A 25,498-nucleotide genomic window follows, 5' to 3' on the forward strand; every position below is an offset into this window, starting at 1 on the left:
TTTCCCCCTATAAAGAAATAATGTTAACTCAATAAAGTGAATTTCTTTTTTTAGCTTTAACTTTTCATTTTTTTAGCATTGTAACCACATTAGCAAACAACTTTTCTCTTCATAGAATTTTCTTTCAATAAAGAAATAAAGTGCAAAAATGTCAAAGCATCATAACAAACAGTTATGTCAAATAGCAGCCGAAGTGCACTTTTTGGAGAGCTGTATTATTTTCAGTTTTGTGCCCAAGGGACTGATTTTATTTAACACTATATTATTATTTATACATCTATAGTGATCACAGAGACAGGTTGTTTTTGTGTTACTGTATATATTTGTTTTTCTGAAAAATCCCACTTAATGTACTTTGGGTAACAACAGTCAATATTTATTTATTTTATTTTAGTTTTTTAGGGGGGTAACAGTCAATATTTATTTATTTATTAGATTTTATTTTTTTCTTATATAATAAAAGTGAGCTTTTGTTAAACCAAATATTGTGTGTTTTTTCCCATATACAACAACCTATCTGAACTCGATAAGAGAATCGATAAGGAATCGGTTCGATAAGAGGATTCGATAATAGGCTCGAACTCGATAATTTCTTATCAAACATCATCCCTAATTACAAATATTACGTCTCTAATGGCTATTATGATGTTAAATAGCAGACAGCATCAAGAAATGATCCTGGATTGCGCTACGAACAAGACGCTACTACCAAGTATCTGAGCAGATGCAGCTCCGGCGAGAGAGTTTTTTCGAAGGAATTTTCGGACGTACAGTAATTGAAACAAACTTTTGAATGTCCCGGAGTTCATTGTCAAGGCTCTGTAGATTGATGGAAGGAGTTTTAAATTCGAAGGAAAAGACCGTTCGTGCCCTGACTGTTCTGTTCCAGATGAAGGTTGCTGCTGTTCTGGACTATCTTGCCAGTTTTGTGGAATGCACAGTTATTGCTAAACAGTTTGGAGAATTTTAATATTCTCCTTAAATATTCCTGCTTCATTATCTTTCATCTAATTTTTATTTTGTTCGGGAGTCCGAATTAAGACGGCATTCTCCATTTCCTCAGCTACCTTTTTCAAAAAAATCTCAGTTTCTCTTTTTCTACCACTTGAAAAAGTAATTTTAATTTGTGAAACAAATAAACAGTCTCCTCTTCATTACAATTATTGCCTGTTTTGATTAAATGGTATGTGCTTCTGGCTTACATCACAAAGGGTCCGCTCCGGCGCACACACTCCCTCGAGAAATCTGGTTTCCAATCGCATAATCCAGGTGTGTTAGTCCGACATTTCAAATATTGAACACGATCGGATTAAGGTGTTTCCACGGGCTGTAGAATGCTTATTTAGAGCCGAACTAAATCGGACTAACTTAGTGCATGGACACGTACAAAAATCAAATTTGTCCGAGCAGCGCTCGAATGCAAATTTCAACTGTCTGATCAAAACTCATGATTCTTAGAGCCCCACTTAAGAACTTCCAGTTTTGGTTGATTTTGGCGGAACCAGTGGACCAAAGCGGTATTGTTTTGTCAGCAGGACGACCACATTTCCCATGAGGACTAGCGCATATAGCATCAAACTGACACAATAATACCACATTGATTCAGTAAGACTGATGTTTCCACACCTACAGTATATACTGTATTTTACTCAAATTTGTTATTTGCAGTTTGCAGTCTGTGAAATGTTTTTCTTTAGACAGTAATTTTGAGTTTGTTGCATGGCTGGTCGTGTCAATGTGGAACTGCGAACTATCATGCTGGTGGCTATTTATTACTACCACACAAATTTCTGATAGCTAACATTAGCATTAGCAGTTTGACTTGTGCATCGAAAGTCACTTACTAGTCCAGCAGGAACAGCTGAAAATCCCTCTTCATCTTTGAGCTCACGCCGGGCCAATGTTGATCCTTGACTGTCCTTTTATAGCCGCCTTTTTCTTTTTTTTGTCTCCTTAGACAAAACTTTTTGTTTCTTTGGTTTTTTTGTTGCTTCTGCCATAATAGCCGTAATTGTACATTCGTATCGTCTTTTTAACGAATGGGGAAAGGGGGAAGTGACGTATGTTGTAAAACAAGTTCGCACATTTGTAGTTTTTTGTGTGGCAGGGTTAGGCCTGGGCCGATAACAAATTTTGCTTGTCGATATATTTAGCAAAAAAATGATTGCAGATAAACTATATTATTGCCATGATTTGTATGAGACCAAATTAACCATTAATTTAATGATAATCCATCCAATTTAATGATAATCCATCCATTTTCTACCGGTTGTCTCTTTCGGGTTCGCGGGGGGTGCTCGAGCCTATCTTAGTTGCATTCGGGCGGAAGGCGGGGTACACCCTGGACAAGTCGCCACCTCATCGCAGAGCCAACACAGATAGACACAGAATAATAATGCATGTATATCATTTGAAATGCAAAAAACTTGTATTTATTGTGTAATTTAACACTGGAATTGAAATTAAAACGTTTCAATCTCCAAGTTACAACAAATTAATAATAAAAAGAAAATATACTTTGCTCGCAGAATGTTGCACTTGAATAAACATTACAACTACCGTATTTTTTGGAGTATAAGTCGCTCCGGAGTATAAGTCACACCAGCTGAAAATGCATAATAAAGAAGGAAAAAAACATATATAAGTCGCACTGGAATACAAGTCGCATTTTTGGGGGAAATGTATTTGATAGAACCCAACACCAAGAATAGACATTTGAAAGGCAATTTAAAATAAATAAAGAATAGTGAACAACAGGTTGAATAAGTGTACGTTGTATGACGTATAAAAAACCAACTGAGAACGTGCCTGATATGTTAATGTAACATATTATGGTAAGAGTCATTCAAATAACTATAACATATAGAACATGCTATACGTTTACCAAACAATCTGTCACTCCTAATCGCTAAATCCCATGAAATCTTATACGTCTAGTCTCTTACGTGAATGAGATAAATAATATTATTTGATAGTTTACGGCAATGTGTTAATAAAAACTGCGACTTATAGTCCGAAAAATACGGTAAAAGGAATAACATTTTAAGGAGAGGATGGGGGGCTCAAATATACACAATCGTACCAATAATTAACATAGCTAAATAAAGTGTTGACAAAGTTGCACTTCAATATTAAACATAAAGGCAGACGTCTAGTTGTATTTGACAATCAAGTTCTTCAACAAAAGTGCAGAGTAACAATATATATACTACAGTTTAAACGGATGTATTAACAGGTCATATGCAAAACTAAATTAAGTTTGGCAGATTCCAGAGTAGGGCTGGGCGATATATCGATATACGCGATATATCGCGGGTTTGTCTCTGTGCGATATAGAAAATGACTATATCGTGATATCGAGTATACGTTCTCACGCAGTTGCATTTAGCTGCTGGCATTACACTACAGGCTCTCCTCCTCTTTCCAGTCTCTCCTTCTCACAGACAGACAAGCGCACCTTCTTACACACGTCACATACTGTCACGTCATACGTCACATACGTATACGCCCTCTCCGAGCAGAGAGGTAGCAGCATGGCTAACGTTAGCTGTGATGCTAGCGGAGTGGTGCGAGCGCGAATACGAGAGAAAGAAGGTGCGAATCTGGTGACAAATGAAGGAATAATTAATTCCCCCCAAAAACAGCAGGGGGTCCATCGTCTGGCGGTGGTTTGGCTTCAAGTGGGAATATGTCGAACAGACAACCATAATTTGTCAAGTGTGGGGCAAAAGCGTTGCTATAAAAAGTAGCATTACTGCTGTAACAAACAGTCCAGGGTGTCCCAAGTTACCAGAGTGTGTTAGTAAGGAGGAGGAGTTTTGTCCCTCCAGAGTTGTTGCCGTAGGGCTGTGACGTAGGGTGTGTGTGGTTGTGGAAGGAGGTGTGTGATGTTGACATTAAAGAAGCGGTGGCTACCGAACCTGCTCGATATGTCTCCCGTTTATTATTTTATTAGATAAGTACACTGTATAGGCGAACCAAGGACACTCGGCTACACTGCTAATATGTAGCATCATTTGAAAAGTCACCCGCTAGACAATGAAGAGGGCTTACTCCGCACGTCAATATCTCCGTTCGGTGCCACACGTCCACACCATCAAAATGCCGAGGCAAACATTTCCAGATCAACACCGTATGAAAAAAATAGTGATTTTTTTAGTTGTGATTTCCTTCTCGGCATGAAAGTTTAAAAGTAGCATATATTAATGCAGTATGAAGAAGAATGTTTTAATGTAGACACATAGAATCATCATACTGTTGTGATTATATGCATCAAGTGTTCATTCAAGGCTAAGGCAAAATATAGAGATATATTTTGTATCGTGATATGGCCTTAAAATATCACGATATTAAAAAAAGGCAATATCGCCCAGCCCTATTCCAGAGTTTATAACAGTACTAAATGGCAGCATGTCTTTGGCAATGTATTTAACCACTCTAGTAAGCACACTATTTTGCAGTCTTTTGTTTACATTGACCTGTCATCTGGCTTCTTCACCAAACGCTCAAGTGAGTGTGGACTGTCGAGTGGTGGTGTGTCAAGTGGGCGTGCAGGTTTGTTGTGTTCGAACACATTCGGCAAACTGGCTCCTCGGTGGGGTGGAACAGGGGTTAGTGCATGTGCCTCACAATACGAAGGTCTTGAGTAGTCCTGAGTTCAATCCCGGGCTCGGTATCTTTCTGTGTGGAGTTTGCATGTCCTCCCCGTGACTGCGTGGGTTCCCTCCGGGTACTCCGGCTTCCTCCCACCGCCAAAAACATGCACCTGGGGATAGGTTGATTGGCAACACTAAATGGTCCCTAGTGTGTGAATGTGAGTGTGAATGTTGTCTATCTGTGTTGGCCCTGTGATGAGGTGGCGACTTGTCCAGGGTGTACCCCGCCTTCCGCCCGAATGCAGCTCCAGCACCCCCCGCGACCCCAAGCGGTAGGAAATTGATGGATGGATGGTGCGGTGGAATTTGGTTTAGTGTTCATTTTGTCCATGTTTTGTACATGCTAAGTAGTTGCACTGTGTGATCGCTGCACAGAGTCAAAGATACTTAATGAGGACAAGATGATTCACCCCCTTCTTTTCCTTCCGCTATGATACAAACGTACGTAGCTGCTAAAAGCGACAAAAAGCATTAAGGCTCTTGAAGCATGCGCATGGCGATATATCATCATTTATCATCGTCGGTTCATTATACGCGCAGCACATCATTCTAGTTAGTACAACTACATACACCGTCCAGCTAGCTGTGTACGAACAAAACATGAAATGTGGGCTAATACTTTACAGATACTGAAATATGATTTTTCATATTTTCAGTTAGTAAGATTGGTGTCCTATTAAATTGTGTTGTGTGTTACAAACTCAAAGGCCATTCAGCAGTGGACGCACGCATGCCGTCGCAAGGCGATGTGTTACTACGCTGGTAAAAGACTTTGTCGGTGTTCGCTCTTACAATAACAATGTTGCTACAGCTTGGTTATTATACAGGTCACGGAACGTAAATAAAGTATTGTTGGCGGTTTTTGGATGCATTTTCACACATTCAGTGAAATAATATTCTTATGCGATGGACATAAAATACAACACCATCAGAACTGACTCACTTGGTTACAGAATACTGCTCAGTTTCAAGTTATGCGACACTTTGACACATAAACGTGTTATTATTTCAAGCAAGAAAATCGGTACAAGTCCCTGCCAAATATGTGCAAATGCTTATGCAAGTTCTTGTGAATGCCATTAAAAGTAGTAGTAGGGAACATTTAGCATATAAAAATCAACAGGGTCAGAAGCTAAATAGGCCATTTCTTGTCCTGGAATAAACATTGTCGGAACATCTTAGTGCTTTGGCAAAGTTTCAATGAGCACCGCACACAACTTAAATTAGGGATGTTCGATAATAACGGCCTGCCGATATTATCGGCCGATAAATGCGTTAAAATGTAATATCGGAAATTATCGGTATAGTTTTTTTTTTTAATTATCAGTATGTTTTTTTTTTTTTTTTTTTTTTTATTAAATCAACATAAAAAACACAAGATACACTTACAATTAGTGCACCAACCCAAAAAAAAACCCTCCCCGATTTACACTCATTCACACTCATTCACACAAAAGGATTGTTTCTTTCTGTTATTAATATTCTGGTTCCTACATTATATATCAATACAGTCTGCAAGGGATACAGTCCGTAAGCACACATGATTGTGCGTGCTGCTGGTCCACTAATAGTACTAACCTTTAACAGTTAATTTTACAAATTTTCATTAATTACTAGTTTCTACGTAAGTGTTTTTATATTGTTTTACTTTCTTTTTTATTCAAGAAAATATTTTTAATTTATCTTATTTTATGAATTTTTAAAAAAAGTACCTTATCTTCACCTTACCTGGTTGTCCAAATTAGGCATAATAATGTGTTAATTCCACGACTGCATATATCTGTTGATATCGGTATCGGTTGATATCGGCATCGGTAATTAAAGAGTTGGACAATATCGGAATAACGGATATCGGCAAAAAGCCATTATCGGACATCCTTAACTTAAATGTATTGTTACAACAAGACCTGTGTCCTGCCTGGTCCACCTCACTAACCATTCAAGTGTCCAGGGTTGCTGGAGCAATGATAGAAGCACTACTACAAGTAGTTCCCTTATTGAAAACAAAGCAACCATTTAACGTTAATATGTAGTTCTAAACATATTTGTTTTGATCCCCCCGAAACAGCTGACTGGTAGTTTTAACATTAAATCTAAGGTTGTGGTTTTTACAGTGCATTTTTATCAGCAGAAAAACAGTTTGACGGTTATTTTTACGGTCAAACTCTTTCTGTGGCAGCATTGGAGAAAGTTATTCATGTAAACAAACTGTTGCGTCACAGTCCACACAACTACGGTGAGTTCAAGGATCGCCGAAATTAGTAGGACAAAATGGCGCTTGCCAAATGCTCTCATCAATGAAGCAAAAACATATTCAACAGTGGGATTTCTAACAATTAGGAAGGTTTGTGTCATCTTCGTCCCCCTACAGAATCCATATTACAAACCCCGTTTCCATATGAGTTGGGAAATTGTGTTAGATGTAAATATAAACGGAATACAATGATTTGCAAATCCTTTTCAACCCATATTCAATTGAATGCACTACAAAGACAACATATTTGATGTTCAAACTCATAAACTTAATTTTTTTTTGGCAAATAATAATTAACTTAGAATTTCATGGCTGCAACACGTGCCAAAGTAGTTGGGAAAGGGCATGATCACCACTGTGTTACATGGCCTTTCCTTTTAACAACACTCAGTAAACGTTTGGGAACTGAGGAGACACATTTTTTAAGCTTCTCAGGTGGAATTCTTTCCCATTCTTGCTTGATGTACAGCTTAAGTTGTTCAACAGTCTGGGGGTCTCCGTTGTGGTATTTTAGGCTTCATAATGCGCCACACATTTTCAATGGGAGACAGGTCTGGACTACAGGCAGGCCAGCCTAGTACCCGCCCTCTTTTACTATGAAGCCACGTTGATGTAACATATGGCTTGGCATTGTCTTGCTGAAATAAACAGGGGCGTCCATGGTAACATATGTTGCTCCAAAACCTGTATGTACCTTTCAGCATTAATGGCGGCTTCACAGATGTGTAAGTTGCCCATGCCTTGGGCACTAATACACCCCCATACCATCACAGATGCTGGCTTTTCGACTTTGCGCCTATAACAATACGGATGGTTCTTTTCCTCTTTGGTCCGGAGGACACGACGTCCACAGTTTCCAAAAACAATTTGAAATGTGGACTCGTCAGACCACAGAACACTTTTCCACTTTGTATCAGTCCATCTTAGATGAGCTCAGGCCCAGCGAAGCCGACGGCGTTTCTGGGTGTTGTTGATAAACAGTTTTCGCCTTGCATAGGAGAGTTTTAACTTGCACTTACAGATGTAGCGACCAACTGTAGTTACTGAGTTATCCTTTACACACTGATGTCGCTTGTTGATGCAGTACAGCCTGAGGGATCGAAGGTCACGGGCTTAGCTGCTTACGTGCAGTGATTTCTCCAGATTCTCTGAACCCTTTGATGATATTACGGACCGTAGATGGTGAAATCCCTAAATTCCTTGCAATAGCTGGTTGAGAAAGGTTTTTCTTAAACTGTTCAACAATTTGCTCACGCATTTGTTGACAAAGTGGTGACCCTCGCCCCATCCTTGTTTGTGAATGACTGAGCATTTTATGGAATCTACTTTTATACCCAATCATGGCACCCACCTGTTCCCAATTAGCCTGTTCACCTGTGGGATGTTCCAAATAAGTGTTTGATGAGCATTCCTCAACTTTATCAGCATTTATTGCCACCTTTCCCAACTTCTTTGTCACGTGTTGCTGGCATCAAATTCTAAAGTTAATGATTATTTGCAAAAAAAAAAAAAAGTTTATCAGTTTGGACATCAAATATGTTGTCTTTGTAGCATATTCAACTGAATATGGGTTGAAGATGATTTGCAAATCATTGTATTCCGTTTATATTTACATCCAACACAATTTCCCAACTCATATGGAAACGAGGTTGGTAAAACAAAAATATAATTTTTACCGAATCTTTTTCCATTTTCATCCATTTTTGAAAGAGCTCCAGGGAGCCACTAGGTTCCGCCAAGATAACATTAAACAACGGGTCATTGTAACTGCGACCATTAAAATGTCATTTCCACCAACAGGTGGGCGGACATGTTCAGTGCACCGGGCTGCCATGGTGACCCTAATCATACATTCTCCCACCCTTTTGTCCAGGTAAGAACGCTTGGATGCAAAATCCCAATCTTCTATACTGACACAGATCGTAGGAGTGAGTTGTGTGTTGGTGTGTGTGTTTGTCGCCCAGGCAGTGGGCATGTTTCTGGGCGAGTTCTGCTGTCTGGCCGTCTTCTACATCCTCCTCTGCCACGACCGTCGCAGCCCCGAGCCCCAGATGAACCCAGGCCAGAGCTTCAACCCGTTCCTGTTCCTCCCCCCCGCCATGTGTGACATGTTGGCCACCTCCACCATGTACGTAGGTAAGTCGACTCCCATCAATTTCTAAATATTTAGTGGTCAAGTGCATATGTCGACGTTGCTTATTAAATCCTCGTCTGGATGTTTAGCTCTCAGCATGACCAGCGCCTCCAGCTTCCAGATGCTCCGCGGCGCCGTCATCATCTTCACGGGGCTACTTTCTGTGGCGTTTCTCAGGCGACGGCTGTTAACCAGCCAGTGGGTGGGGATCCTCACCACCATCCTGGGCCTGGTGATAGTGGGCCTGGCCGACTTCCTCAGTGGACACCAAGACGACACTCACAAACTCAGTGATGTCCTCACAGGTGAGGCAAATTATAATATGTATGGGGCGATCTGGCTGAAAATGTATCACGATACAAGTAGAGATGTCCGATAATATCGGATTGCCGATATTATCGGCCAATAAATGCTTTAAAATGTAATATGTGACTTCAATAATAAATATGGCAGTGCCATGTTGGCATTTTTTTCCATAACTTGAGTTGATTTATTTTGGAAAACCTTGTTACATTGTTTAATGCATCCAGCGGGGCATCACAACAAAATTAGGAATAATAACGTGTTAATTCCACGACTGTATATATATCGGTATCGGTTGATATCGGTATCGGTAATTAAGAGTTGGACAATATCGGATATCGGCAAAAAAGCCATTATCGGACATCTCTAGATAGAAGTCTTTTGTATCATTCAATGTCCATAGTTTTTGATATTTTTTTAGAACCTATCGAAAACAGGTATCAGGAGAAAAATATGTTATAAGTACAAAATTATTATTTCAAATTTAATTTAATTTTCTGGACTATAAAGCGCACCACGGTTTAAGCCGAACCCACTAATTTTCAGAATATCTTTCCATATATTTGCCGACCAGACTATAAGCTGCATATATATATACACACCGACATGAAATATTTTGTAAATGTCTATTTACATACCTTATTTGTTTCCAAATGGTGTATGTAATGCGGCAGCAAAACGGCTGATCAAACAAAACAGAAGTCATGGTCATGGACCCACTAGCTGTGGAAGCTAGCTCTCCAATCAGCTAAACAGGCTCAATAACTCCACAGTGACGTTTTGGTGAATTTACTGAGGAATTTGTGAAACTGAAACAATACAAAAATAATGCTATTTTAAGTTAATAATGCTAACACACACACTTGCAAATGTGTTAGCCTATTAGCTCATGCTAACGACGCTAGCGTCATTACATTAAGATAGCACATACAAATATGCATGAAAACACTCCTACAGACTCACGCATGGGACGGTTTAGTAAGTATAAACAGTTTTACCGGTTTTTTTCAGAGTATAAGTCGCACCGGAGTATAAGCCGCACCTGCCGAAAATGCATAATAAAGAAGGAAAAAAACATATATAAGTCGCACTGGAGCCCGGCCAAACTATGAAAAAAACTGTGACTTATAGTCCGAAAAATACGGTAGTTATATTGTAAAACTCAAACTTTGCTTGGAGTGATGAATAAAGAATCCATATGAGTAGAAGGCTCCGGTTGAAAAACAAAGCACTACCCGTAAATAGAAGGACACCTGCAGTCAGCCAACACGTCCATAAAATGGCAGCACAGCACAAACAATAAAACACTTTAAGTGCATTTGCTTGTTTTTTTGTTAACTATTTTTATTATGGCTGTAATCTGAGAAAAATCCACAAATGAGCCGCACCGTTTTATAAGCCGCGGGGTTCAAAGTGTAAGAAAGAAGTAGCGGCTTATAGTCTGGAATTTATGGTAACCTTCCTCTGATTCCAATCCCCTCAGCTATCATGGCAGAAAGGAAAGGAAACATCAAAACAACCATGGAAACCAATCAATGTAAACAAAATTATAAAATCAGACTGAAAACTTAACAATAATGTTTATAAATAAGGTGCAAAAATAAGTAATATGTAAGAAATGCTTAATAAAGTGTAACAAAACAGTACAAAGTGTGAACATGTAAGCAAAGAAACCTGATAAGAACGATATTCTGCAGGTTTATAGTGCTCTAAAGGGTGAGCACGGCTAAAGTTGTGTAGTATTAGCGGTCTCCGTGGGGACGCGCGCCTTGCATCATTTACAGACCACATTGTTCTGACTACGGTCTGTTTGAAAAACTCATAAGAACTGCCATACTGTCGATAAAACGTTTCCTGTTTTTTCCACAATTTATTTGCTCTCTTCAGCACTCATTTTTACTTTCTCTTCTCAGTCCATGCAACGACTCAACAAGACAGCGCAACCAAACTTGATAGTTAATACTGTTGCCTGTTCGGTTGTAAATTGAGGTTCCGCTGTATTTGTTTCCAGATCCAAAACAGAAAAAACTAATAAATACTTTTTCCCAATTTCCGATTTTGTGCACAATTACAAAATGGAGAAAGAAAAAAAAAGTTAACCAAAATAACTTTTTTTTTTGTGACTCCATTTGATACACTATAGTAGTTTTAGTAGTTTAGCGGCATGGCACAAACAAAAAAACACTTTAAGTGTATTTGCTTGTTTTTTTGTTAACTATTTTTATTTTGGCTGTTATCGGAGAAAAATCCACAAATGAGCCGCACCGTTTTGTAAGCCGCGGGGTTCAAAGTGTAAGAAAGAAGTAGCGGCTTATAGTCTGGAATTTATGGTAACCTTCCTCTGATTCCAATCCCCTCAGCTATCATGGCAGAAAGGAAAGGAAACATCAACACAACCATGGAAACCAATCAATGTAAACAAAATTATAAAATCAGACTGAAAACTTAACAATAATGTTTATAAATAAGGTGCAAAAATAAGTAATATGTAAGAAATGCTAAATAAAGTGTAACAAAACAGTGCAAAGTGTGAAAATGTAAACATAGAGAAACCTGATAAAAACGATATTCTGCAGGTTTATAGTGCTCTAAAGGGTGAGCACGGCTAAAGTTGTGTAGTATTAGCGGTCTCCGTGGGGACGCGCGCCTTGCATCATTTACAGACCACATTGTTCTGACTACGGTCTGTTTGAAAAACTCCAAAGAACTGCCATACTGTCGATACAACTTTTCCTGTTTTTTCCACAATTTATTTGCTCTCTGCAGCACTCATTTTTACTTTCTCTTCTCAGTCCATGCAAAGAATCAACAAGACGGCGCGCAACCAAACTTGATAGTTAATACCGTTACCTGTTCGGCTGTTAGCGTGTCACTCTATATAGGATAGGATGGACTTTATTTAATCCACAAGAAAGAAATGGTGTGGTTGCAGTGCAGATACAAAAAGTCCACAAAGAGCCATTTCTACATACAGCTACAAAAGTGAAATTGATGATACTACTTCTGTCTGGCCGCTAACACATATTTGACTGTAGTTCAACTGAAATTGTATATTGTTGTTAAATTGTTTTTTTTTGCTGCTGCCACCAAAAAAAACCAACCATAGATAGTCTCATAGGAACACAAAATTCAACCCCAATTCCACCACCTTTCCTCTCTTCTGTCTTTTAGGAGACCTTCTGATCATCTTGGCTCAGGTCATAGTCTCTGTGCAGATGGTCCTGGAGGAAAAGTTTGTCTATAAACATGATGTGCATCCTCTGCGAGCCGTTGGAATTGAAGGTAAAGAACATGTCACATCTCCATCCCCAACACAGTAAGAGTACATCTTCTCCATTGTCACAGCAATGACTATTAGTTTGTTTACGTCCTGCGTTGACATATAACACATTCTTTCTGGAATGACCCAGGAAAAAAAAGTCAATAGTGCAAAAAGCAAAGGTCCGGCAACACGTATAGACGTCAACAACAACAACACATGTTCTGAATTGTCAGCACTTAAGGAAGGAAATGTTACAGTCGTGACATGACAAAGCAACTTTACCCTACAATACAACAGGTAGCATTAAAATAAAGCACAAACAAGAGGGATCCAAATGTGTGTATTGTTGGTTTGTTATTTTTCCAAGCAAAAACCACAAGTAAAAACACAAAAAAAAATTGTAATACAGTGCAACCTCATTTTACTAACTTAATTGGACTTTGAACAAGGTTTGTAAATAGAAAAGTTTGTACAGTGAAGCAATTGTCTCTATAAGAAACAATGTAAATATGAATAATGGGTTCCATGCATATTTTAGTGAGGTTTTTACACTTTAAACATAATATGAAGTATTATACAGTATTGTGTATCAAACAAATACAACAACAAGTTTAACTGTTCTGTATGCGCTGCTCTGTCAACACAAGCACGCTCCTTTTGTGCCCTCACAAACAATCAGAAATCACAAACATCCTTAACTTTAACAACCATATTGCTACAAAAATACACATTTAAAAAAGTGAAATCCACTTTACATTGTTATCGGCAAATGAGAAGCTGATGAGGAGGAAAGAAGCAGACCAAGGGGGAGTTGGGAGAAGAGGGAGAGGAGGGGCCGTGTGTGTGTGTGTGTGTGTGCTGAACGCGAGGTAGACTTTTCCTCCGCTGTGTCATCGAAGTGCGCTTTGGCATATTTTTCCAGAAAGGTTTGTTCTCATCGCAATTAATACCTTGCCGTGGTACGAAGGATCTCTTCAATTTGAGCAAGCACAAAATGGCTGCTGATAGGACACAAAATGAACGAATGAAGTGTTCCTACACCAGGGGTCGGCAACCTTTACCAGTCAAAGAGCCATTTTGACCAGTTTCACAAATTAAAGAAAACAATGGGAGCCACCTAAATCTTTTGAAATTTAAAATGAAATAACACTGCATACAAAGTTTTTTCTTTGCTTTGTGCTATGTATAAACCAGGGGTCTCAGACACGCGGCCCACACATTAATATAAAAATTGAATGTTAGTGCGGCCCGCGAGTTTTATATGAATGGCGCTTGACAGTGATGTGTGAGGGAGCAGGGTTGGGGTAGGGGCGGGGTTTGGTGGTAGCAGGGGTGTATAATGTAGCCCGGAAGAGTCAGGGCTGCATGGGATTCTGGGTATTTGTTCTGTTGTGTTTATGTTGTGTTAAGGTGCAGATGTTCTCCCAAAATGTGTTTGTCATTGGTTCAAAGTGTGGCGCATTATTAGTAAGAGTGTTAAAGTTGTTTTATATGGCCACCGTCAGTGTAACCTGTGTGGCTGTTGACCAAGTATGCCTTGCTGTCACTCACGTGTGCAAGCAGAAGATGCATATAACAAGAGGCTGGGCTGGCACGCTGTTTATACAGATTGTAGAGGGAGCTAAATGCTGCACCATCATAGCACGCCCTTATTATTATTGTAAGGGTGAAAATTAAGGGTGAAAATCGGAGAATATTAATTCCGGACGTTTTCTGCGAGAGGCACTAAAATCCGGAAGTCTCCCGGGAAAATCGGGGGGTCGGCAAGTATGCAGCTGAGCCGCATCAGAGTGATCAAAGAGCCGCGGGTTGCCGACCCCTGTCCTGCACAGTGACGCGGTTCGCATAAAGAGGCACATTTGGCGCGATTTAAAAGTTTGCAAATGGAAAAGTTCCCAAAAAGAGGGGTTTGTAAATTGAGGTTCCGCTGTTTTTTTAACTACCGTAGATCAAAAAAAAAATTAAACGTTTTTCCTGATTTCCGATTTTGTGCACAATTACAAAATGGAAAAAAAAGAGAAAAAAATCATAACAATCATATTAACTTATTTTTTGTGACTCCATTTGATACATCGTAATAGTTTTATTAGTTTTACGTGGACTTTGACTTGCAGGTCAAAAGTAAGACAGGAGGCCTGAGGGTCTAAATCAAGTCATGAGATGTCTTCTCATAACCAATGCTTACAAACATTGAAGTAGTTGGATAAGCAATACAAAAATAGAAGAATCTCCTTTTTAAAAATACCTATGTTTGTGTGGATATCTGGCGAAACCCCAAATGGAACAAGACTTTATGCTGCGCTGCCATTTTCTTATAAAAATACAAATACATGTATTTTTAGCGGCTCAGTTCAAAGTTTTAAATGTTTCCTTTATTTTTTATCTCTTTTTGTTACTGCCCGTTCAGTTATTCTGAACTCAGGAATTATGGTGTGTGACTGACAAAGTCCTTAGCTGCCTGCTGCTATCTAGTGGAAGATTACTTACCTGCATCTACAACCAAGTGTGCCTGAGTCCACTTTGGATGAAAGAATACAACTAAATGGTCAAGTACACCATTAAAATAGAGTAGTATTGCAGTACGCATGTACTACATATTAGGGCTGGACGGTTATGGCAAAAAACAAAAACAAAAATCAAGATTTTGATTGATATTGTAATCACGATTAATAACACGATTATTCATTAATTTGAAAACACGAGTATTTATTGTACCACCAAAACTCAACTTTAAATATAGTTTTAAAAAATTATACATATTAGTAACAAATAAACAAGTATTATTAAGAATAGAAACAATACATTTTAACAACACAGGCAATATAAAAAAACAGTTTTTCCGATTTTAATTGTTTTTAATTCCGTTTTTTACCTTTTACATTTATTTTACCGCCATGAAGTGCATGCTTTTTGCGTCAAATAACATTTTGTAAAATGTTTGTTAAGTAAATGCAATAATCCTCAAATTTATTGGTGCAAAACATATTTTTTTTACAATTTTGACCAATATTTTAGGTCAAGGCATAAGAATTGTGTAAATGTTTTAATAAGTTCTTTAAGCACATTATGCTTGTGTCAGGTACTTTTTTGAAACCTTTATTTTGTTAGAGCAGTCACACTGGATGTGGCGCACCGCGCTATTATTGTATGGATTGTTCTTGCTAGCTTTAGGGCGGTTGAGTGTGTCGGTGATCAATGTCATTTGATGCTAAGCCCGCCCCTTACGTCAACACGCTAATGACAAGATTAGACGTGACTAATTCAGTTATTATCCAGTTTCATATTTATTTATAGTACATCTTTATGTATGGCTATGTTAAAACAAAGACATGCTATAATTTCAACTTGATTTAGCCCCTCGGTCCTCCTGTCTGCTCTACAAGTCCACGTAGAACTACTTCCGGGTAGGGAATATCCGATCAGGGTTATGTGCCGCCGATTCCAATACCGATTACCCATGAGTGAGATCGGCCAATACCAATACCGATAACATGTATTAATTTGTAAAATTTTCCATCCCAGCAGGCACAAGACATTCAAACAATGTTGAGATGTTGTTTATATCCTGACGTTGAGCAAGTCAAACATAACGTAGAAACAACATACCTGCCAACTACTCCGGTTTTCCTGTAATTCGTACGGTTTTCATCAACCTATTCCGGGTTACGGTTGCAGTGATAAAAAATACGGTTTTTCATTAATTAAAAAAAAAAAAAGGGTGAAAACTACGCGAATTGCACCTTGTGCAGACAAGAGTTTTCGATCGGACACGGAGGAATTAGCGATGTAAAAGACCACGTTGGGACAAAAAAACACAAGTCTAATGCCGTTGCTAGCGATACAAGTGGAAAACTTTCAACGTTTTTCGTCGCCCAAACAGATTCTTTGGATGTGATAAATCCCGAAGTTTTATTTACGGAGGCAATAATTGAGCATGGATTTCCAATCGCACTGGCTGATCACATGGGACAGTTAAATGTTTGTAATGCAACCTTTAAAAATCATTACGCGGTGATCGCGGTCCCAAAAATAAACTTTTCTTGCATGATAATGTCCAAAAAAATTTGCTTTATATTACTATAGAGTCCTTTTAACGAATGAGTTTGATGGTTTATCACAAGCCTTAAATGAAAGAAGTCCTTTGTTCTCCTGCACCGCATGCGCTTTGGCCTTGCTTCGTGTTTGGTGCGCAATCCTGTCGGCTGTATTTCACAGCACGACATACTGTTAAAAGTGTTTATACTATTTATGCTTTCAAGTCCAAGTTGAAGAAATCTTGTTAAATGTTGACAGCATAACTACCAAAATACAGAAGTATGTCCTTAATATTTTTGCAGTGCTATTTCTGTTGAAAAGTTCAAATGATTACATTAGAGATGTGATGTGCCACTTTTCAAGTGTCTGATGGCTTAAATTAATTTTCATTACTTTTTCATATTTTGAATTCTTTTGAAAGGCTTACAAAAAAACTACATTTGAATTGTAATTCCATGCTATTGACAGGACTATTAATTTTAATGAAGTTAGCTTACCATGTTTACAGTATGATAATTGTGATAGAAATGTGAATTTTAGGCACAGAATATTTTCTACAATTGAACAAGGCAGTCGATTATACAAGCTTGGACAGAAAGTTAATAATGACACCAATTTTTTTTTAATGGAATTGTTTAGTACTGTTTTACCATTTGTTTACTGTAAAAAGTGTTTATACTGTTTATACTTTCAATTAACAAATTGAAGTCTTGTGAAAGGTTGACAGGATAACTGGCATTAACTGTCAAAATAATTTCAAACTATTGAAGTTAGCTTACAGAATAAACATGTCAATCAACCCATATGATTTTTGCTGTAATATTTTTGTTTTGAAAAGTCACTGTGACTGATAGAAAAGTGATGGTTTTAGCAACATTTTAACCTGTCTGAATGCTAATAATCATTTTGCGTCGGGGGGCGAAGCCCTGAACCCTCCACCAGGACTTTGTCCTGGACCTACCGGGGCCTGCGGCCCTTGGACCCTGGCTACTAGGTTTTTCTGATTTCAAAAGTTGGCAGGTATGAAACAACATACTTTAAGTTGTTTCAAAGTCAGTTTTAATATAATCAACGTTGTATCAACGTCTTGTGCTTGCTGGCATTTATTCATGGTGAGTGCTGGGGCTGCGAATCTTTGGGGTGTCCCACGATTCGATTCAATATCGATTCTTGGGGTCATGATTCGATTCAAAATCGATTTTTTTCGATTCAACTCGATTCTCAATTCAAAAACGGTATTTTCCCGATTCAAAACGATTCTCTACTCATTCAATACATAGGATTTCAGCAGGATCTACCCAAGTCTGCTGACATGCAAGCAGAGTAGTAGATTTTTGTAAAAAGCTTTTATAATTGTAAAGTACAATGTTTTATCAACTGATTGCAATAATGTAAATTTGTTTTAACTATTAAATGAACCAAAAATATGACTTATTTTATCTTTGTGAAAATATTGGACACAGTGTGTTGTCAAGCTTATGAAAGTGTAAGCCACTGTGACACTATTGTTCTTTTTTTTTCTTATAAATGTCTAATGATAATGTCAATGAGGGATTTTTAATCACTGCTATGTTGAAATGGTAACTAATATTGATACTGTTGTTGATAATCATTTTTGTTTCACTACTTTTGGATTGTTCTGTGTCGTGTTTGTGTCTCCTCTCAATAGCTCTGTTTATTGCAGTTCTGAGTGTTGCTGGGTCGGGTTTGGTTTTGGAATTGGATTGCATTGTTATGGTATTGCCGTGTATTGTTTTGTTGGATTGACTAATAAAAAATAAAATTAAAATAAAAAAAAATAATCGATTTTTTAAAAATGAGAATCGATTCTGAATCGCACAACGTGAGAATCGCGATTCGAATTGGAATCGATTTTTTCCCACACCCCTAGTGAGTGCTCTTGACAGTTTAACAATAGCAACACAATATCAAAATATGTTCATTATTTTCTTTTGTTATATACAATTGAGCAAAAGTAGACAATAACTAAAAAAAAAAAGCAAAAACTAATATATGTTTCTCTTTGAAATCCTTTGGTTTTTGGCCTTAAGGTCCTCTTGTGCGCAGGGAATTATTTTCCGTGTTTGTAAAAGTTAACAAAAACGACATCAAAATGATTGACAAAATACAAACAGCGCTTGTACTCTTGTATCGACCTTATATTGATACTACCTGTGGTATCGACGCCACCAATTTATGGATGGGTCCACGTACCCTTCTCTTACGTGTCGTGTACTGACTGTGTTGTTTTATTATCCTCTCTCTAACTCTTACTAATCTAACTGTCAATTTGCTGTTAAAAAATTGCTTACGTTGCACTGTTTGAATCTAGCTTAGCGGTTAGCTTAGCAGTTAGCTTCGCTATTAGCCTGCGTGCCCCTGGCTTGTTCTCGGTGTGTAACATGTTTACATGATAATAATACTCAATAAATTAGAAAATGCAGTTTGTTTGGTTGTTTAATATTATTTAGGTGAGCGGCTCCACACTGTGTATGGAGAGACATAATTAGCTGCTAGCCGCTTGTCAGCCGGGGGACCTAAAATAAATAGTGTCAGTCAGTTGGGATCGGTATTTGTGATCGGCATTAAAAGACATCAATCGCAGTGGCGGATCACATACTTTTCATTATGATACCGATTGGCACATCCCTACCAAAACCGAAAGTTAACTTGGTAAGTTGGACACATACAGTTTTGTCTGGGATAGGCTCCAGCCTCCGTTGTTGGATGATATGCTCTTTTCTGTGTCCAGGTTTCTTTGGTTTCTTCGTCCTGACGTTGCTGCTCATCCCCATGTACTTCATCCACGTGGGCGAGTTCAGCGACAACCCCCGCCAGGTCCTGGAGGACGCGCTGGACGCCTTCTGTCAAATCGGCCACCGGCCGCTCATCCTGCTGGCGCTGCTGGGCAACACGGTCAGTATCGCCTTCTTCAACTTCGCCGGCATCAGCGTCACCAAGGAGATCAGCGCGACCACGCGCATGGTGCTGGACAGCCTGCGCACGCTGGTCATCTGGGCGGTGAGCCTGGCGCTGGGCTGGGAGAAGTTCCACGGCCTGCAGGTGCTGGGCTTCTTGGTCCTGTTGACCGGCACGGCGCTCTACAACGGACTGCATCGCCCCCTGCTGGCCAGGATACCGTGCTGCGCCGGGCTGGCCGGCAGAGAGGAGGAGGAGGAGGAGAGCAGTGCGGGGGAACGGGAGAGACTGCTTGGCGACGGTTCGGTGCAGGCACCCGATCAGAGCTAAAGTAGCAGCTGCTACACTTTGCACAAAGTCCAAAACACTGCAACTTTTAATCGAATACAACTTTTTACTCCACACTGCTGTACTTTCCTTTTACAAAAATTTTTTATTTTATTTTTTTTTTTTTAGAATATTTTTTAAAGTATCCTGACATATTTTACTCAGTGTTTTTAAAATGTCTTTTAAGTATCCCGACTTATTTTACTCAGAATTATTTGTTTTAATTATCTTGACTCATTTTACTCAGATTTGTTTTTAGAATATTTTTTAAGTATCCTGACTTATTTTACTTAGTTTATTTTCAAATATTTGTCATTATCTTGATTTATTTTACTTATATTTTTTTCCAAATATTTTTGAGTATCCTGACTTATTTTACTGAGTTTTTTTTCAAATCCATCCATCCATCCATTTTCTACCGCTTGTCCCTTTTTGGGGTCGCGAGGGGTGCTGGAGCCTATCTCGGCTGCATTCGGGGTACACCCTGGACAAGTCGCCACCTCATCGCAGGGCCAACACAGATAGACAGACAACATTCACACTCACAATATTTTTTAAATATCCTGACTTATTTTACTCAGAATTACCTTCTTTTTTTTTTTTTTTTTAAGTATCGTGTCGTATTTTACTCAGATATTTTTAGAATATTTTTTAAGTATCCTGACTTATTTCACTCACAATTATTTGTTTTAATTATCCTGACTAATTTTACTGAGATTTGTTTTTTGTAATATTTTTTTAAGTATCCTGACTTTATATATATATATATATATATATATATATATATATATATATATATATATATATATACATATATATATATATGTTTTTTTTGTTTAGTGTTTTTTTTTATATATATTTTTTTTTAGTATACTGATTTATTTTACTCAGATTTATTTTTTTATTTTTAATAATGCTGACTCAGCAGTGAGCTTGTGCCAAATACTTAATATTGTTATTTTTCAGGTAAAAAAGAAACAGTTATTCTGTCACATAAAAATAAGGGATTTGCTCAAGTTGTATGAACCAAGAGTCTTTTTCATTTCACGTTGTAATGAACGGAAACAAAAAAAAAGGGAAGTGTCATTAAAATCATGTCATGGTGAACAAATGTTATATTCGCACAATTAGTAACTTTCTAAGTGTCCAATTACTGCTTTGCTAACAGCTGACACCTGCTTGCTGTTCACATCCTGAGTCAGTCCAACATCCTCCCCGAGGACCCTTGTAATGCTTTAATGGAGGTCAAAGGTCATACACATGACCCTCCAACAGGATGCAGGAATAATGTGTTAATTAGCCGCTTTGACACATTGATGTATTTATTACACCAGCCTCAAAGAGACAATAATTGATTGTGTGTAATAATTGTATATCAACACAATAGCAAGAGAAAATGCGAAACTATCATTCGTAAAGGTCCATCTTTGCTACGAGCACAATAGTTAAAAAACCCCACAAAAATAAAAAATACTCCCACGGTAATAATCATGAAATTAATCATATACATTTTTAGATAAAAAGTCATAACTATGAGAGATATATAAATTATTATGAGATAGAAATGTAAAATTATGAGACAATAAATCGTAATTATGAGACAAAAAGACCTAATTATGAGGTAAAAAGTTGAAACTGAGATAAAAATTCATAAATGTAAGAAGAGAAAGTCAAAATTACGAGATAATTCGAAATTACAAGATGAAAATAGTTATAAAATAAAATTTTAAATTTCGAGATAAAGAAAAGTATGAAACAAAGTTATTTTTATTTTGATATAAAAAGGTTTTCATGCGAGAAAAAGTCAATTATGAGATTGAGAAAATCAAAATTATGAGATAAAAAGTCAAAATTACGAGATAAACATGAATATAAGATTACAATTTGAGATAAAGTCATAATTATGAGACAATAAGCCAAATTAATGAGATATTTACGTAAGAGGTAAAATGTCAATCACATAGAAAGTTCAAATTATGGGATAAAATGTAATCATGAGATAAAAAGCTAAATGAATTATATTTATGTTTTGAAATAAGAGGTAAAAAGTCAATTATATATAGAAAGTTGAAATGATGGTATAAAAAGTCAGCATTATGAGTTAAAAAGTCAGAGTTATAGTATAAAAGTTATACCTACGAGATAAAAAGTTATGGGATATGACAATTGTGAGATAAAAAGTTGAACCTATAGAATATAAAGTCAAAATTGTGAGATAAGAAAATGTTTTATTATTTAAAAACTCAAAACTTTTGGATAAAAAGTCAAAATTATGAGATAAAAAGTCAAAATGACGAGATAGACATAAATATAACAAACATTTGAGATAAAGTCATAATCATGAGACACAAAGCCAAATTAAGGAGATATTTTGTTACATAAGAGGTACAAAGTCAATCATTTATAGAATGTTTAAATTATGGGATAAAAAGTCATCATGAGATAAAAAGCCAAATTAATTAGATTTATGTTTTAAAATAAGAGGTTAAAAGTCAATTATACATAGAAAGTCGAAATGATGGGATAAAAAGTTACAATTATGGGATACAAAGTCAAAATTATAATATAAAAGTTATACCTACGAGTTAAAAAGTTATGGGATGTGACGGAATTGTGAGATAAAAAGTTGAACCTATAAAATATTAAGTCAAAATTGTGAGATTAGAACAAATTTTACCATTCAAAAACCCTCAAACCTTTTGGGAATTATGAGATTAACAAATCATAATCATGAGATAAATATATGACATAATAAATGTAAATTATGAGATAAACATTTGAAATGATAAAATAATATGTCAAAACAATTAGCTAAAGAAGAATCGCAAATACGAGATTACAAAACCGAATAATGGGATCGATTTAAATAAATGATAAATGATAAATGGGTTATACTTGTATAGCGCTTTTCTACCTTCAAGGTACTCAAAGCGCTTTGACAGTATTTCCACATTCACCCATTCACACACACATTCACACACTGATGGAGGGAGCTGCCATGCAAGGCGCTAACCAGCACCCATCAGGAGCAAGGGTGAAGTGTCTTGCCCAAGGACACAACGGACGAGGATGGTGGAAGGTGGGGATTGAACCCCAGTAACCAGCAACCCTCCGATTGCTGGCACGGCCACTCTACCAACTTCGCCATTAATTAAAATGCAAATGATATCATTATTATCATATTATCATTATCCGAGTCATACCAAAGACTATAAAAATGGGACCCATGCTTGGCACTCAGCATCAAGGGTTGGAATTGGGGGTTAAATCACCAAAAATTATTCCCGGGCGCGGCCACCACTGCTGCCCACTGCTCCCCTCACCTCCCAGGGAGTGAACAAGGGGATGGGTCAAATGCAGAGCACAAATTTCACCACACCGAGTGTGTGTGAGACAATCATTGGTACTTTAACTTTAAACTTTAACTTAATATAATAAGTGGCTGCCTTCCTCAGTATAGGAAGCCAGTGATACGGTGAGTGGCCGCTAGATGGCAGTGCCAGGTTACTAATTACCAATCCAGCCCTGCAGTCTGTGTGAGAACTTCACACCGCCCACTTTGATCCAGCTCATAAAACACGAATGACCGCACATCTTGAGGCACATCAGACACATGTAACAAAGTTATTTCCAGTAAGTCACGTGTCAGATTCGGCACCTGTGCTCTAAGTCAGGTGTGTAATCACAAATAAACACCATCTAAAGAAAGCGCACAAAGCATGTGAATCAAACCGGTGAGAGAATGTGGTTTTATGGCTTGTTGGATCGCAATAAGCAGTATTAAAATACAAAAGAGTAAATAAACCAAAGCGACCCAGGGGACTGTGTGCAAACAGGCTTCCAGTAGCTCCAATAGTCCCAGGGAGACATGTCCTCCCAGGAGACAAAGGCTCAGCACAAAATAAGTCTGTGAACGACTTAAGCAGATGACGGATTCATGTATTATATATTTTTAAAGTCTCTCTTTTTACGTATTTATATAAAGTGGATATTTCCTTTCTATTTGGTCCCAAGTTGTTTTAAAATACACACCCAGTATAAGTTTATGCGCACTACAAAATATTAAATTATTGACTTAATGTGATTAGTTGAAACGAGCTCTTTGTGCACGCTCTTCCCAATTTAATAACCCGGATGTACCGTCGATGTAAACTCAATGACAGAAAAAACCCACAATGTTAACATTTTTATGTCTTTCTTTCATCAATATTGTGTTTCGTCAAGCGTTTTGAGGCCTTTTTGGTAAGAGAAGAAATGTACAAATATGATAAATCTATTTGTGGCAGCATCGAACAAAGTTATGTTTAAGTTGCACTTTTGCATTGAACGGTGGTGCATTCAAGGACCCCTGATTAAAGTTAGAAACAAGCATCACTGGTTTATAAAGACGGGGGAGCCTTACCCCGAGTAGATGCGCTAATAGTAATTTCAATAATAATTATAATAAAGATGTATGATAAATATTATGCTGCTAATCTCTGCCTGACACTATAAAGTAAAGGGAAACTTGACAGATCTATCATCATATTTAAGTGAAGAATGACAGGTGGTATATTTATTAAAACTCACATTCTTGCTACTTTATATTATTACATATTTTTATATTATAGTATTTCAATTTATATAGGATAGCCCCTTGAGATGCAGCATCTCGTTTTCAGGAGAGTCCCATTATATTATATTATTGACCGGCTCAGTGGCTTTGTGGTTAGAGTGTCCGCCCTGAGATCGGTAGGTTGTGAGTTCAAACCCCAGCCGAGTCATACCAAAGACTACAAAAAAATGGGACCCATTGCCTCCATGCTTGGCACTCAGCATCAAGGGTTGGAATTGGGGGCTAAATCACCAAAAATTATTCCCGGGTGCGACGCCGCTGCTGCCCACTGCTCCCCTCACATCCCAGGGGTGAACAGGATGGGTCAAATGCAGAGGACAAATTTCACCACACCTAGTGTGTGTGTGACAATCATTGGTGCTTTAACTTAACTTTAACTTTACACATACAAACTGTAGCACACAAAAAAGCACATTTAATAAAAAAAACGTTATTATGGTCTTACCTTTACTTATAAGTGCGGGAACAGTGGTGTTCGTGTTGGAGGAGTTGTGAATGTATAAAATATGAAATCCGTGCTGCAGTCTGCAGGTGTACCTAATGTTGTGTCCCTGCAGTCGTTCACGGCTCCTCCGGCGCGAGCATTGTTGTTTTTGCACTTTTTGGCTTCTTGTTAAGTGACTTTTTTTGGGTGGATTCGGTCTTGCACGTGAAGGGTTAGGGTGTGGGCTTTGGTTGGTGTGGCGCTCCCGTCGGGGGATGCATTCTGCGGCGGAGGTGCATTAACCGGCACCAGGAGGCGAGATTACTGCGAGCCTCAGCCAGTCCGTCTTCGCAGCAGTTTTATGATTGCTCAGCACAAGAAATACGTTACACACATACAGTTGTTGACAAAATACACTGTACATTATATACCTCAGCTAACTAAACTATGGAAATGTATAATATAATTCATATAGCAATACGGTCTCACTGCACAGCAGGCCAGCAGTTAGCCGAGTCCGCAATCCATGTTGAGGCACAACTCAGTGACGTGCCTCAACTGGTTGCTGAT

The 25,498-nt window shown here is 37.9% G+C and overlaps 1 protein-coding gene across 1 annotated transcript in view; it reads left to right on the forward strand.

Annotated features, from left to right (window-relative positions):
* Positions 1-20,635, forward strand: part of slc35f6 (solute carrier family 35 member F6) — a 28,104-nt gene extending 7,469 nt beyond the window's left edge. Inside the window, exons 2-6 of the mRNA XM_061986736.1 lie at positions 8,710-8,782; positions 8,874-9,045; positions 9,133-9,348; positions 12,518-12,628; positions 19,396-20,635. Of these exons, the coding sequence (XP_061842720.1) occupies positions 8,710-8,782; positions 8,874-9,045; positions 9,133-9,348; positions 12,518-12,628; positions 19,396-19,892 (1,069 nt within the window). The 3' untranslated portion in view covers positions 19,893-20,635. The remainder of the gene's footprint in view (positions 1-8,709; positions 8,783-8,873; positions 9,046-9,132; positions 9,349-12,517; positions 12,629-19,395) is intronic.
* Positions 20,636-25,498: the final 4,863 nt, after the last annotated feature.

Source organism: Nerophis lumbriciformis, linkage group LG26, assembly GCF_033978685.3.
Source record: "Nerophis lumbriciformis linkage group LG26, RoL_Nlum_v2.1, whole genome shotgun sequence".
In the NCBI taxonomy this organism is placed as follows: Eukaryota; Metazoa; Chordata; class Actinopteri; order Syngnathiformes; family Syngnathidae; genus Nerophis; species Nerophis lumbriciformis.